This window comes from Entelurus aequoreus, linkage group LG22, assembly GCF_033978785.1.
Source record: "Entelurus aequoreus isolate RoL-2023_Sb linkage group LG22, RoL_Eaeq_v1.1, whole genome shotgun sequence".
Lineage (NCBI taxonomy): Eukaryota > Metazoa > Chordata > Actinopteri > Syngnathiformes > Syngnathidae > Entelurus > Entelurus aequoreus.
This window is the reverse complement of record NC_084752.1, coordinates 36,843,529-36,859,699: the sequence shown is the minus strand read 5'-3', so window position 1 is coordinate 36,859,699 and position 16,171 is coordinate 36,843,529. Positions and strand designations below refer to the sequence as shown.

The 16,171-nt window shown below is 42.1% G+C and overlaps 1 protein-coding gene across 1 annotated transcript in view; it reads right to left on the bottom strand.

The window, feature by feature from the left end:
* The window catches only part of LOC133639625 (son of sevenless homolog 1-like), a 51,728-nt gene that overhangs the window by 28,478 nt on the left and 7,079 nt on the right, over positions 1-16,171 (bottom strand). Inside the window, 4 exon segments of the mRNA XM_062033095.1 lie at positions 10,948-11,075; positions 11,138-11,236; positions 11,316-11,332; positions 11,335-11,425. Coding sequence (XP_061889079.1) covers positions 10,948-11,075; positions 11,138-11,236; positions 11,316-11,332; positions 11,335-11,425 — 335 coding nt within the window.

The following is a 16,171-nucleotide window of genomic DNA, read 5'->3' as shown; positions in this document are numbered from 1 at the left end:
CAATATTTTCCGTAAATTTAAAATACATTTATGCGGATGACACCCAGCTCTACATCTCCACCAAACAAACTGCCTCTCTTCCTCCTTCCTCCCTTACAGACTGCCTCAGTGAACTCAAGCAGTGGTTCTCATCCAATTTCCTTCAACTTAATAGTAATAAAACCGAAATCTTACTTGTCGGTACAAAAACCATTCTCGCCAAAACCAACAGCTTGTCCATTACTCTCTGCAATTCCTCTGTCTCCCCCTCCTCCCAAGTCAAGAGTCTGGGTGTCATCCTCGACAGCACACTTTCCTTTCAAGCCCACATAAACAGCATTACCCGGTCTGCTTACTTTCATCTACGAAACATTAATCGTCTTCGCCCATCCCTTACCCCTCATACTGCTGCCATACTAATCCATAGCCTGGTCACCTCTCGCCTGGACTACTGCAACTCTCTCCTGTTTGGTCTCCCTCACAAGTCACTTCACAAACTTCAGCTTCTTCAGAACTCTGCAGCCCGGATAATCACCAGAACCTCTTCAATCCAGCACATCACCTCTGTTCTGCAGCAACTCCACTGGCTACCCATCAAACACCGTATCCACTTTAAAATAATTCTCCTCACTTTCAAAGCCATCCATAACCTCTCTCCATCTCTCTGACCTGATCCATGTCGCCACGCCCTCACGTTCCCTAAGATCCTCTTCATCCATGCATCTCACTGTCCCTTTATTTAAAGTGTCCACCATGGGTGCCCGAGCTTTCAGCCACTCTGCCCCACATCTTTGGAACTCTTTGCCACCAGACCTTCATAACTTAGACTCAATATCCCTCTTCAAATCAAGACTCAAAACACACCTATTCCTGACTGCTTATTCATTGTAATCATCTTTTCTTCTCTATCTTTGTTGTTGTTTTTATCCAATTTGATTGTATTGTTTTGACTTTGTACGGTGTCCTTGAGTGCCCAGAAAGGCGCCTTATAAATAAAATGTATTATAATTATTATTATTAATATGATATGGTGGCCTTAATACCGTGATAATATCGTACCATTAATACGTTGATAGCGTTACATCCCTACGAAGCAGTTTGGCAAATGAAGCAAAGTCTAATAAACAGGCTTTGTACAAAAATAAACGGGAGTGATACTTCCCACATCAAATACACAAGCTTTGTGCCTCAAGTTAGCAGTTCAATAAAGGACCAATGAGCATCCCAGTAAAAAAAACTAAAGACTTTATAAATGTTCATGTTTCCTCACGTCATGTCCACACATATACTTAATAAACATTCTTATCCGTGTTTAGACCTCTTGTCCACATGAACACACACTTAATAAACATTCTTATCCGTGTTTAGACCTCTTGTCCACATGAACACACGCTTAATAAACATATCTGTGTTTAGACCTCTTGTCCACATGAACACACACTTAATAAACATTCTTATCCGTGTTTAGACCTCTTGTCAACATGAACACACACTTAATAAACATTCTTATCCGTGTTTAGACCTCTTGTCCACATGAACACACACTTAATAAACATTATATCTGTGTTTAGACCTCTTGTCCACATGAACACACACTTAATAAACATTATTATCCGTGTTTAGACCTCTTGTCAACATGAACACACACTTAATAAACATTATCTCTGTGTTTAGACCTCTTGTCCACATGAACACACACTTAATAAACATATCTGTGTTTAGACCTCTTGTCCACATGAACACACACTTAACAAACATTGTTATCCGTGTTTAGACCTCTTGTCCACATGAACACACTTAATAAACATATCCGTGTTTAGACCTCTTGTCCACATGAACACACACTTAATAAACATATCCGTGTTTAGACCTCTTGTCCACATGAACACACACTTAATAAACATTCTTATCCGTGTTTAGACCTCTTGTCCACATGAACACACACTTAATAAACATTCTTATCCGTGTTTAGACCTCTTGTCAACATGAACACACACTTAATAAACATTATCTCTGTGTTTAGACCTCTTGTCCACATGAACACACACTTAATAAACATATCTGTGTTTAGACCTCTTGTCCACATGAACACACACTTAACAAACATTGTTATCCGTGTTTAGACCTCTTGTCCACATGAACACACTTAATAAACATATCCGTGTTTAGACCTCTTGTCCACATGAACACACACTTAATAAACATATCCGTGTTTAGACCTCTTGTCCACATGAACACACACTTAATAAACATTCTTATCCGTGTTTAGACCTCTTGTCCACATGAACACACACTTAATAAACATTATATCTGTGTTTAGACCTCTTGTCCACATGAACACACACTTAATAAACATTCTTATCCGTGTTTAGACCTCTTGTCCACATGAACACACACTTAATAAACATTATATCTGTGTTTAGACCTCTTGTCCACATGAACACACACTTAATAAACATTATATCTGTGTTTAGACCTCTTGTCCACATGAACACACACTTAATAAACATTCTTATCCGTGTTTAGACCTCTTGTCAACATGAACACACACTTAATAAACATTCTTATCCGTGTTTAGACCTCTTGTCCACATGAACACACACTTAATAAACATTATATCTGTGTTTAGACCTCTTGTCCACATGAACACACACTTAATAAACATTCTTATCCGTGTTTAGACCTCTTGTCAACATGAACACACACTTAATAAACATTATCTCTGTGTTTAGACCTCTTGTCCACATGAACACACACTTAATAAACATATCTGTGTTTAGACCTCTTGTCCACATGAACACACACTTAACAAACATTGTTATCCGTGTTTAGACCTCTTGTCCACATGAACACACACTTAATAAACATATCCGTGTTTAGACCTCTTGTCCACATGAACACACACTTAATAAACATTCTTATCCGTGTTTAGACCTCTTGTCAACATGAACACACACTTAATAAACATTATCTCTGTGTTTAGACCTCTTGTCCACATGAACACACACTTAATAAACATATCCGTGTTTAGACCTCTTGTCCACATGAACACACACTTAATAAACATATCCGTGTTTAGACCTCTTGTCCACATGAACACACACTTAATAAACATTATCTCTGTGTTTAGACCTCTTGTCCACATGAACACACACTTAATAAACATTATCTCTGTGTTTAGACCTCTTGTCCACATGAACACACACTTAACAAACATTGTTATCCGTGTTTAGACCTCTTGTCCACATGAACACACACTTAATAAACATATCCGTGTTTAGACCTCTTGTCCACATGAACACACACTTAACAAACATTGTTATCCGTGTTTAGACCTCTTGTCCACATGAACACACACTTAATAAACATATCCGTGTTTAGACCTCTTGTCCACATGAACACACACTTAATAAACATTATCTCTGTGTTCAGACCTCTTGTCCACATGAACACACACTTAATAAACATTATCTCTGTGTTTAGACCTCTTGTCCACATGAACACACACTTAATAAACATTATCTCTGTGTTTAGACCTCTTGTCCACATGAACACACACTTAATAAACATATCTGTGTTTAGACCTCTTGTCCACATGAACACACACTTAATAAACATTATCTCTGTGTTTAGACCTCTTGTCCACATTAACACACACTTAATAAACATCATCTCTGTGTTTAGACCTCTTGTCCACATTAACACACACTTAATAAACATTCTTATCCGTGTTTAGACCTCTTGTCCACATGAACACACACTTAATAAACATATCCATGTTTAGACCTCTTGTCCACATGAACACACACTTAATAAACATTATCTCTGTGTTTAGACCTCTTGTCCACATGAACACACACTTAATAAACATATCCGTGTTTAGACCTCTTGTCCACATGAACACACACTTAATAAACATATCCGTGTTTAGACCTCTTGTCCACATGAACACACACTTAATAAACATTATCTCTGTGTTTAGACCTCTTGTCCACATGAACACACACTTAAACATTATCTCTGTGTTTAGACCTCTTGTCCACATGAACACACACTTAATAAACATTATATCTGTGTTTAGACCTCTTGTCCACATGAACACACACTTAATAAACATTATATCTGTGATTAGACCTCTTGTACACATGAACACACACTTAATAAACATTATATTTGTGTTTAGACCTCTTGTCTAAATGAACACACACTTAATAAACATTATCTCTGTGTTTAGACCTCTTGTCTAAATGAACACACACTTAATAAACATTATCTCTGTGCGGTATTGCAGTCACGTGACCTAGAGGTACGTCCTTGTTTCAGGTGATGGTATCGAGTCCCATGAGACTAGTGTTTATTTACCTGCATCAGTGCAGATTTGGGCGTACTTTGAAAGGTTTAGAGGCAAATATAAAAGCAATTAAAATGGGATGTAGTGGATTCATACACTCTTGAGTAAAATACAATTTTAAAAGATTTAAAACATTCATCACCACCAAGACGTTACTGTTGGCTACGACCTGACTTTACTTGACACTGACAAAGATTTAGAGAAGAAAAGATTGGAGCACATCATGTGTTTACATCTGACGGCTCCACAAATGAAACATCAAAAAGTGAAAGACAAAGTTGGATTTATTGGTCGCTAAGTAACGTATTTGATTGACATAACGAGTGCTGCTGTGATCGTGACGCTAATGAGAAAAAGTTGATTTCCTGCTACAAATATTAGTCTCATCTACAATTCATGTTGCTGAGAAGTTGATATTTTGTCTCATTATTTAGCTGTAGATGTTGTTCAGCAATGTTTGCTAGCAATATCAAGATTCAGAACTGATGGATGTATTTGTTTCCATTTTTAATCTGTCACTGTCTACATCCTGGGTCCCTGCCTGTTTTAAAACCGCTACAATCATTCCCATCCCCAAACATCTCATGCCTAAATGACTACAGACGTGTAGCACTCACCTCCATGCACGGAGAGACTGATATTGAAACGTATTTAAAAAGGCAATACCACCATCCCTTGACCCATATCAGTTCGCGTACCGGGAGAACCGATTGACCGAAGACACCATTGCTATTATACTCTATAGACTCTTGAAACATCTTGAGCTTAGGAACACTTATGCAAGACTGCTCTTTGTCCATTTCAGCTCAGCATTTAACACAATAAGGCCAAACAGACTCAGATCTAAGCTTCACAACCTTGGTTTGAATACCTTCCTCTGCAACTGGATTTTGGACTTTTTAACTAACCGCACACAGTACGTGAAAATAGGCGAGCACATTTCTGCCACGCTCACCATCAACACCGGTGCCCCACAGGGTTTTGTGCTAAGCCCTGTGCTCTTCACCCTCTTCACACATGACTGCATAGCCTCTTCAACATCCAATCTCACTGTCAAATATGCCGACGACACCACGGTACTTGGGCTCATCAGTAACAATGATGAGACAGCATACAGTGCAGAGGTCCAACAGCTGGCTTCATGGTGTGCTAACTACAACTAGGTTCTTAACACTAACAAAACCAAAGAACTAATTGTAGACTTCCGCAGAAAAGGGCAGAAAAAACACCCTCCACTTTTAATTAATAACAATGTCGTAGAAAGGGTCAAACAATTCAAATGTTTAGGGGTGAACATAACAGAAGATCTATGCTGGGACATTAACACTGCTTCTACAGTCGGAAAGGCCCAACAACGTCTTTTCTTTCTAAGGAAACTAAAATGTGCAAACATTCCGCAGAAATCAATGGTATACTTTTACAACTGTGCCATCAGCAGTGTCCTCACTTACGGCTTTTTAGTGTGGTTTGCTAGCTGCACTAAAGCCAACCAACAGGCCCTCCAGCGAGTGGTTAAAGCGGCAGGGAAAATGACAAGGACGATACTCCCAGAGATGAGTGCCATGTACACAGCTCGCTGCTTAAAGCGAGTATGCAACATCCTGAAAAACAGACATCACCCAGCACATGGCCTCTTCAACCTGCTACCCTCTGGAAGGAGGTATAGATGGATTCATGCCAGGACCACCAGAATGTCTCACAGTCTGTACCCCCAGGCTGTGAGACTGCTAAATGAACAGCCTGCCCCTTTGCTTCCCCGGACCATCTTATTACCTCACTCTTCACCACCTCAATAATTGTGCTCTGGACATTGCATTGCTGCAACATCAACGTAACACCCATCAGACATCTGACTGTTCCCACCCGCACGCCTCTCTATTCGCCATCTTCTTGACAATGCTAAAATGTAAACTATTGTCAACCTGCACTTCAATGCAGTTTCTACGCCGCTAGACGAAGCCCAAACAAAATCTCGTTGACATGTATGACTTAAAGGCCTACTGAAATTATTTTTTTAAATTTAAACGGGGATAGCAGATCCATTCTATGTGTCATACTTGATAATTTTGCGATATTGCCATATTTTTGCTGAAATGATTTAGTAGAGAACAACGACGATAAAGTTTGCAACTTTTGGTCTCTGATAAAAAAAAAGCCTTGCCCCTACCGGAAGTAGCGTGACGTCACAAGAGGAAGAGCTGCTCACATTTTCCTATTGTTTTAAATGCAGCGAGAGAGATTCGGACAGAGAAAGCGACAATTACCCCATTAATTTGAGCGAGGATGAAAGATTTGTGGATGAGGAACGTGACAGCGAAGGACTAGAGTGCAGTACAGGACGTATCTTTTTTCGCTCTGACCGTAACTTAGGTACAAGGGTTCATTGGATTCCACACGTTCTCCTTTTTCTATTGTGGATCACAGATTTGTATTTTAAACCACCTCGGATACTATATCCTCTTGAAAATCAGAGTCGAGAACGCGAAATGGACATTCACAGTGACTTTTATCTCCACGACAATACATCGGCGAAACACTTTAGCTACGGAGCTAACGTGATAGCATCGGGCTTAAATGCAGATAGAAACAAAATAAATAAACCCCTTGCTGGAAGGATAGACAGAAGATCAACAATACTATTAAACCATGGACATGTAACTACACGGTTAATGCTTTCCAGGCTGGCGAAGCTTAACAATGCTGTTGCTAACGATGCCATTGAAGCTAACTTAGCAACGGGACCTCACAGAGCTATGCCAAAAACATTAGCTATCTATCTACGCCAGCCAGCCCTCATCTGCTCATCAACACCCATGCTCACCTGCGTTCCAACGATCGACGGAGCGACGAAAGACTTCACCCGATCAAAGATGCGGTCGGCGGCCCAGAGACGGAGGAAGTCAAGGTGAGGTCGGCGGTTAGCGCGTCTGCTATCCATCTCAAAGTCCTCCTGGTTGTGTTGCTGTAGTCAGCCGCTAATATACCGATCCCACCTACAGCTTTCTTCTTTGCAGTCTTCATTGTTCATTAAACAAATTGCAAAAGATTCACCAACACAGATGTCCAGAATACTGTGGAATTTTGAGATGAAAACAGAGCTGTTTGTATTGGATACAATGGTGTACCAATACTTCCGTTTCAACGATTGACGTCACGCGCATACGTCATCATACATAGACGTTTTCAACCGGAAGTTTAGCGGGAAATTTAAAATTGCACTTTATAAGTTAACCCGGCCGTATTGGCATGTGTTGCAATGTTAAGATTTCATCATTGATATATAAACTATCAGACTGCTTGGTCGCTAGCCATCAGCATTTAAAGGCCTACTGAAAGCCACTACTACCGACCACGCAGTCTGATAGTTTATATATCAATGATGAAATCTTAACATTGCAACACATGCCAATACGGCCGGGTTAACTTATAAAGTGCAATTTTAAATTTCCCGCTAAACTTCCGGTTGAAAAACTCCTTTGGATATGACGTATGCGTGTGACGTCACGACGGCAACGGAAGTATTCGGAGCCCGTTGAATTCAATACAAAATAGCTCTGTTTTCATCTCATAATTCCACAGTATTCTGGACATCTGCGTTAGTGAATATTTTGCAATTTGTTTAATGAACAATGGAGGCTGCAAAGAAGAACGTTGTAGGTGGGATCGGTGTATTAGCGGCTGGCTGTAGCAACACAACAAGGACTACTTACTTGGATAGCAGACGCCTAGCCGATGCTAGCTGCCAACCGCACGGATGATCGGGTGAAGTCCTTTGTCGCGCCGTTGATCACTGGAACGCAGGTGAGCACGGGTGTTGATGAGCAGATGAGGGCTGGCTGGCGTAGGTGAAGCGCTAATGTTTTTATCATAGCTCTGTGAGGTCCGGTTGCTAAGTTAGCTTCAGCGTCGTTAGCAAAAGCATTGTTAAGCTTTGCCAGGCTGGGAATTATTAACCGTGTAGTTACATGTCCATGGTTTAATAGTATTGTTGACCTTCTGTCTATCCTTCCAGTCAGGGATTTATTTATTTTGTTTCTATCTGCGTTTGAGAACGATGCTATCACGTTAGCTCAGTAGCTAAGTGTTTCACCGATGTATTGTCGTGGAGATAAAAGTCACTGTGAATGTCCATTTCGCATTCTCGACTCTCATTTTCAATCAATCAATGTTTATTTATATAGCCCTAAATCACAAGTGTCTCAAAGGGCTGCACAAGCCACAACGACATCCTCGGTACAGAGCCCACATACGGGCAAGGAAAAACTCACCCCAGTGGGACGTCGGTGAATGACTATGAGAAACCTTGGAGAGGACCGCATATGTGGGTAATATAGTATCCGAGGTGGTTTAAAATACAAATCCGTGATCCACAATAGAAAAAGGAGAGAGTGTGGAATCCAATGAGCCAGCTTGTACCTAAGTTACGGTCAGAGCGAAAAAAGATACGTCCTTCACTGCCTCTCTCGTCATTCACTCTAACGTTCCTCATCCACGAATCTTTCATCCTCGCTCAAATTAATGGGGTAATCGTCGCTTTCTCGGTCCGAATCTCTCTCGCTCCATTGTAAACAACGGGGAATTGTGAGGAATACTAGCTCCTGTGACGTCACGCTACTTCCGGTACAGGCAAGGCTTTTTTTTATCAGCGAGCAAAAGTTGCGAACTTTATCGTCGATTTTCTCTACTAAATCCTTTCAGCAAAAATATGGCAATATTGCGAAATGATCAAGTATGACACATAGAATGGATCTGCTATTCCTGTTTAAATAAAACAAATTCATTTCAGTAGGCCTTTAAGTGTTATTGTGACAATGACAATAAAATGAATTGATTGATTGATTGATTCAGTAAATGCTTTTGGGATTTATTCATCTACTTTATTAATACTATGAAGGATATTTTCTTCATGCTAACAAATATTAGCAAAGACGCTATAATGTGGTCATCCATGTTGAATAAAGCACTTGACTTTCCTGCACAACCACAACTAAGCTTTTAGTTTGCTATGAAAATGTTTAATGAAAATATGGTGGATTGCACCAACAATGACAATATTTATGACTCGGACTTAACATGACCTTAGTTCATTTGCTCTTCCAGTTACACTACCGTTCAAAAGTTTGGGGTCACCCAAACAATTTTGTGGAATAGCCTTCATTTCTAAGAACAAGAATAGACTGTCAAGTTTCAGATGAAAGTTCTCTTTTTCTGGCCATTTTGAGCGTTTAATTGACCCCACAAATGTGATGCTCCAGAAACTCAATCTGCTCAAAGGAAGGTCAGTTTTGTAGCTTCTGTAACGAGCTAAACTGTTTTCAGATGTGTGAACATGATGGCACAAGGGTTTTCTAATCATCAATTAGCCTTCTGAGCCAATGAGCAAACACATTGTACCATTAGAACACTGGAAATGGGCCTCTATACACCTATGTAGATATTGCACCAAAAACCAGACATTTGCAGCTAGAATAGTCATTTACCACATTAGCAATGTATAGAGTGTATTTCTTTAAAGTTAAGACTAGTTTAAAGTTATCTTCATTGAAAAGTACAGTGCTTTTCCTTCAAAAATAAGGACATTTCAATGTGACCCCAAACTTTTGAACGGTAGTGTATATTTAGGCATAGCAACCACAAAAGAACACAAACTAATGTCCTGTCTCTACGTTTAGTTCTGCTCTCAAACACTGCTAATATAGTAGACAACAAACCGGATTGCATGCACAGACAAACATTTTACAGAGTGATCACTGCAGACACGAGCATGGGCCGACTGTATTGCACCACAAGTGATATTTTTAGGAGACATCTTTTTTTCCTGACTTTATGAACCACTTCTTTGGGGACTCTATGAAAGCTCTTTCCCATCCCTCTACTTGAACGACCCAGACCAGAACAGCAATACCACATTTTCTGATCAAACTCTACACTCTCTCACTAGTGTTGATGCTACACTCCAGCTGCTGGAGCGCCAAGAAGAAACCGGATATGTCGTCATATGTAACACAGCTATACTCTCACCATCATGTCACAGCGGCACAGGAGTGAGATGAAGGGAAACAAAGTGATGGCAGAATTTTAATAAAGAAGTTTTAGTTTGGCGTGCTCATACGCAAAAGTCTCCTCACAGAAAGTGCTTGATTTGATATGCACCGGGGGGCTGTTAGTGTCGCCCACCATGGTGGCAGCCATTAAAACGGGATTAGCAACATCTATCTTGAGGGGGTCATGTGACCAGAGAGCGCCGTGATTGGTCAGAGCGAGACACGGGGACAAAAAAGCGATGGTTTGAGCCGAGGCCAGTGGGCACCGCTAATCACATAAACCCCTGAGGTATGCGTCACGCGTGTTGGACCCAGACGAGCCGACTTACGTCCTCACATCCTGCTGTCAGTCGCTGTCGCGTCTCGGGCGGCCACACCGCCTCGCACTTTCAGCTCCGAGTCGCTTCCTCGCTCGCACCGCTTTTCTTTCTGCCTCTCGGAACAATGAGCAGCACCTCCCTCGGGCCTGACGCCACTTCCTCCTCACCCCCGCCCGCCCGCACGACCTACGACCTCAAAGCACCCGCTCTATTTTGGTGCGCCGGCAGAGAGGATGGGCGGAGTCATACGGACCTGAGCCTCCTCTTGGCCAGGCTGCGAGAGCAGATCCTCTCCATGCTGCTCTGCAGGTTGAGCAGAGCAGTGATGGCCTGCTTCAGACACTCCTTGTCCTCCTCGTCCTCGCTCTTCTCCTCCAGTTGCTATGGAGACACACATGGTGATGGGGGCCCCAGGTGTGTGGGGGCGGCCACAGGTGTGTTACCTTGATGATGTCAAAGAGGTGCAGACAGTAGTAGACAGGTGTGAGCAGCAGTCGAGGTAGGACGTATTGGACGGCCTCCTTGAAGCCTTGACAGATGGACTGTGGACAGGAGGAGACGTCATCATCTTCACGCATGCACAGGTCACAGGTCACAGGTCGCAGGTCACAGCTCGCTCACCTGCAGGTGGAAGGCAGCCCCGGCTTGGTGACCTGACTCAGGAAGTGTTGGTGGAAGCCGGAGCGCAGGATGTCCTGAGCGTACGTCTCGTAGGGGTCAAAGGCCAACTCCTGCCAAGCAGGTCACATGTCAGCCACAATCAGCCAATTAGATCATAGCAAAGTTCCAAGGGGGTGGAGCCTATCCCAGCTGACTGATCAACCACTGAGTTTAAATAACATTCATTGACATGAATTCATAATATTCGTTGATATTAAAGAAATAACATTCATAGTTTCTGCCATGTTGTACCTTTCTGCTATGTTGTGGTCATGTTGTACTTTTTTGCCACGTTGTGGTCATGTTGTCCCTTGTTGTTATGTTGTACCTTTCTGCTACTGTATGTTGTCACATTGTACTTTTCTGCCATGTTGTAGTCATGTTGTCCCTTGTTGTTATGTTGTACCTTTCTGCTACTGTATGTTGTCACATTGTACTTTTCTGCCATGTTGTAGTCATGTTGTCCCTTGTTGTTATGTTGTACCTTTCTGCTACTGTATGTTGTCACGTTGTACTTTTCTGCCATGTTGTACCATTCTGCCATGTTGTTGTCATGATGTACCTTTCTGCCATGTTGTTATGTTGTACCTTTCTCCTACTGTATGTTGTTGCCATGGTGTACTTTCTGCCAAGTTGTTGCCATGATGTACCTTTCTGCTATGTTGTACCTTTCTGCTATGTTGTCATGTTTTACTTTTCTGCTGTGTTGTTGTCATTTTGTTCCCTTCTGCTTTGTTGTATCTTTCTGCTATGTTGTTGTTATGTTGTACTTTTCTGCCATGTTGTTGTCACGGTGTACCGTTCTGCCGCCATGTTTTTGTCATGTTGTACCTTTCTGCTATGTTGTTGTCATGGTGTGGCTCTGTACCGAGGATGTCGCTGCGGCTTGTGCAGCCCTTTGAGACACTTGTGATTTAGGGCTATATAAATAAACATTGATTGATTGATTGATTGATACCCTTCTGCTTTGTTGTTGTCATGTTGTACCTTTCTGCCATGTAGTGATCATGTTGTACCTTTATGCCATGTTGTCCCTTTCTGTGTCATGTTGTATCTTTCTGCTACTGTATGTCGTTGTCATGTTGTACATTTCGGCCATGTTGTACCTTTCTGCTCTGTTGTAGTCATGTTGTACTTTTCTTCTATGTTGTACATTTCTGCCATGTGGTCATGTAGTCCCTTTCTGCCATGTGGTCATGTAGTCCCTTTCTGCCATGTTGTTATGTTGTCCCTTTCTGCCATGTTGTTATGTTGCACCTTTGTGCCATGTTGTTATGTTGCACCTTTGTGCCATGTTGTTGGCATGTTGTCCCTTTGTGCCATGTTGTGGTCATGTTGTACCTTTCAGACATACAGTGGTCATGTTGTCCCTTTCTGCCATGTTGTACCTTGTTATGGTTGTACCTTTCTGCCATGTTTTGGTCATGTTGTACCTTTCTGCTACTGTATGTTGCCATGTTGTACTTTTCTGCCACGTTGCCCCTTTCTGCCATGTTGTTGTCATGATGTACTTTTCCGCCATGTTGTTGTCATGTTGTACCTTTCTGCTATGTTGTACCCTTCTGCTTTGGTGTATCTTTCTGCTATGTTGTTGTCATGTTGTACCCTTCTGCTTTGTTGTATCTTTCTGCCATGTTTTTGTCATGTTGTACCCTTCTGCTTTGTTGTATCTTTCTGCTAAGTTGTTGTCATGTTGTACCCTTCTGCTTTGTTGTATCTTTCTGCCATGTTGTTGTCATGTTGTACCCTTCTGCTTTGTTGTATCTTTCTGCCATGTTGTTGGCATGTTGTACCCTTCTGCTTTGTTGTATCTTTCTGCTATGTTGTTGTCATGTTGTACCCTTCTGCTTTGTTGTATCTTTCTGCTATGTTGTTGTCATGTTGTACCCTTCTGCTTTGTTGTATCTTTCTGCCATGTTGTTGTCATGTTGTACCCTTCTGCTTTGGTGTATCTTTCTGCTATGTTGTTGTCATGTTGTACCCTTCTGCTTTGTTGTACTTTTCTGCCATGTTGTTGTCATGGCGTAGCTTGTTGCCATGTTGTTCTCTATAATAGTTTCTAATGTATGTACCATCATTTCAGGAGTATAAGCTGCTAATTTTTTCCCACGCTTTCAACCTTGCGCCCAATACAATGCTGCGCCTGATTTATGAATGTTTCTGAGCCTCACACGTGACCAATACATGTGGGCTTGTCACATCAGACCTATGCAATGACTGAATGAAAGATGTCTCAAAGCACTTAAAGGCCTACTGAAATGCGATTTTCTTATTTAAACAGGGATAGCAGGTCCATTCTATGTGTCATACTTGATCATTTCGCGATATTGCCATATTTTTGCTGAAAGGATTTAGTAGAGAACATAGACGATAAAGTTTGCAACTTTTGGTCGCTGATAAATAAGCCTTGCCTGTATCGGAAGTAGCGTGACGTCACAGGTTGTGGAGCTCCTCACATCTGCACATTGTTTACAATCATGGCCACCAGCAGCGAGAGCGATTCGGACCGAGAAAGCGACGCTTTCCCCATTAATTTGAGCGAGGATGAAAGATTTGTGGATGAGGAATGTGAGAGTGAAAGACTAGAGGGCAGTGGAAGCGATTCAGATAGGGAAGATGCTGTGAGAGGCGGGTGGGACCTGATATTCAGCTGGGAATGACTAAAACAGTAAATAAACACAAGACATATATATACTCTATTAGCCACAACACAACCAGGCTTATATTTAATATGCCACAAATTAATCCCGCATAACAAACACCTCCCCCCTCCCGTCCATATAACCCGCCAATACAACTCAAACACCCGCACAACACACTCAATCCCACAGCCCAAAGTACCGTTCACCTCCCCAAAGTTCATACAGCACATATATTTCCCCAAAGTTACGTACGTGACATGCACATAGCGGCACGCACGGACGGGCAAGCGATCAAATGTTTGGAAGCCGCAGCTGCGTACGTACTCACGGTACCGCGTCTGCGCATCCAACTCAAAGTCCTCCTGGTAAGAGTCTCTGTTGTCCCAGTTCTCTACAGGCCAATGGTAAAGCTTGACTGTCATCTTTCGGGAATGTAAACAATGAAACATCGGCTGTGTTTGTGTTGCTGCAGCCGGCCGAAATACACCGCTTCCCACCTACAGCTTTCTTCTTTGCTGTCTCCATTGTTCATTGAACAAATTGCAAAAGATTCACCAACACAGATGTCCAGCATACCGCAGAATTTAGCGATGAAAACAGACGACTTAATAGCTGGCCACAATGCTGTCCCAAAATGTCCTCTACAATCCGTGATGTCACGCGCAGGCGTCATCATACCGAGACGTTTTCAGCAGAATATTTCGCACAAAATTTAAAATTGCACTTTAGTAATCTAACATGCCGTATTGGCATGTGTTGCAATGTTAAGATTTCATCATTGATATATAAACTATCAGACTGCGTGGTCGGTAGTAGTGGCTTTCAGTAGGCCTTTAACTTTGGGAAAACCACAAGCTTGCATGTGGTGGTGGTAAGCTACATTTGCAGTGCATCCACACTTGGCAGTGCATGGCAGAGCACCAACCAAGCATGAAGTCCAAGGAACTGTCTGTTTGAGGGGACTGCAGATGTGTGGACACCCCCCTGACCCCCGGGTGCCCCGTGCAATGGATGCCGAGTGGACAGTAAATAATGTGAGAGTCCAGTCCATTGTGGATCTAGTTAATAGTGTGAGAGTCCGGTCCATAGTGGATCTAGTTAATAGTGTGAGAGTCCGGTCCATAGTGGATCTAGTTAATAGTGTGAGAGTCCAGTCCATGGTGGATCTAGCTGATATTGTGAGAGTCCAGTCCATAGTGGATCTAACATAAAAGTGTGAGAGTCCAGTCCATAGTGGATCTAGTTGATATTGTGAGAGTCCAGTCCATAGTGGATCTAACATAATATTGTGAGAGTCAGTCAATAGTGGATCTAACATAATATTGTGAGAGTCCAGTCCATAGTGAATCTAACATAATATTGTGAAAGTCCAGTCCATAGTGTTTTTAACATAATAGTGAAAGTCCATTCCATAGTGGATCTAACATAATAGTGAGAGTCCAGTCCATAGTGGATCTAACATAATAGTGTGAGAGTCCAGTCCATAGTGGATCTAACATAATAGTGAGAGTCCAGTCCATAGTGGATCTAACATAATAGTGTGAGAGTCCAGTCCATAGTGGATCTAACATAATAGTGAGAGTCCAGTCCATAGTGGATCTAACATAATAGTGTGAGAGTCCAGTCCATAGTGGATCTAACATAATAGTGAGAGTCCAGTCCATAGTGGATCTAACATAATAGCGAGAGTCCAGTCCATAGTGGATCCAACATAATAGTGAGAGTCCAGTCCATAGTGGATCTAACATAATAGTGAGAGTCCAGTCCATAGTGGATCCAACATAATAGTGAGAGTCCAGTCCATAGTGGATCTAACATAATAGTGTGAGAGTCCAGTCCATAGTGGATCTAACATAATAGTGAGAGTCCAGTCCATAGTGGATCTAACATAATAGTGAGAGTCCAGTCCATAGTGGATCTAACATAATAGTGAGAGTCCAGTCCATAGTGGGGCCAGCAGGGGGTCATCTTGCATGGAGACAAGCCGGAGAGCAGAGACATCACCGACTGATGCAAAAATGTCACCCCCGGTTTCAACTTGGAACAGCTAGCGCGTCCTCCATGGAAGCTGATTCGTGGTCACCTGATAACCTCTCTACGCAGGAGAGGGGGGCAGAGCAGAAAAGAGAGGCGGCAGATCAACTGGTCTAAAAGGGGTCTATTTAAAGGCTAGAG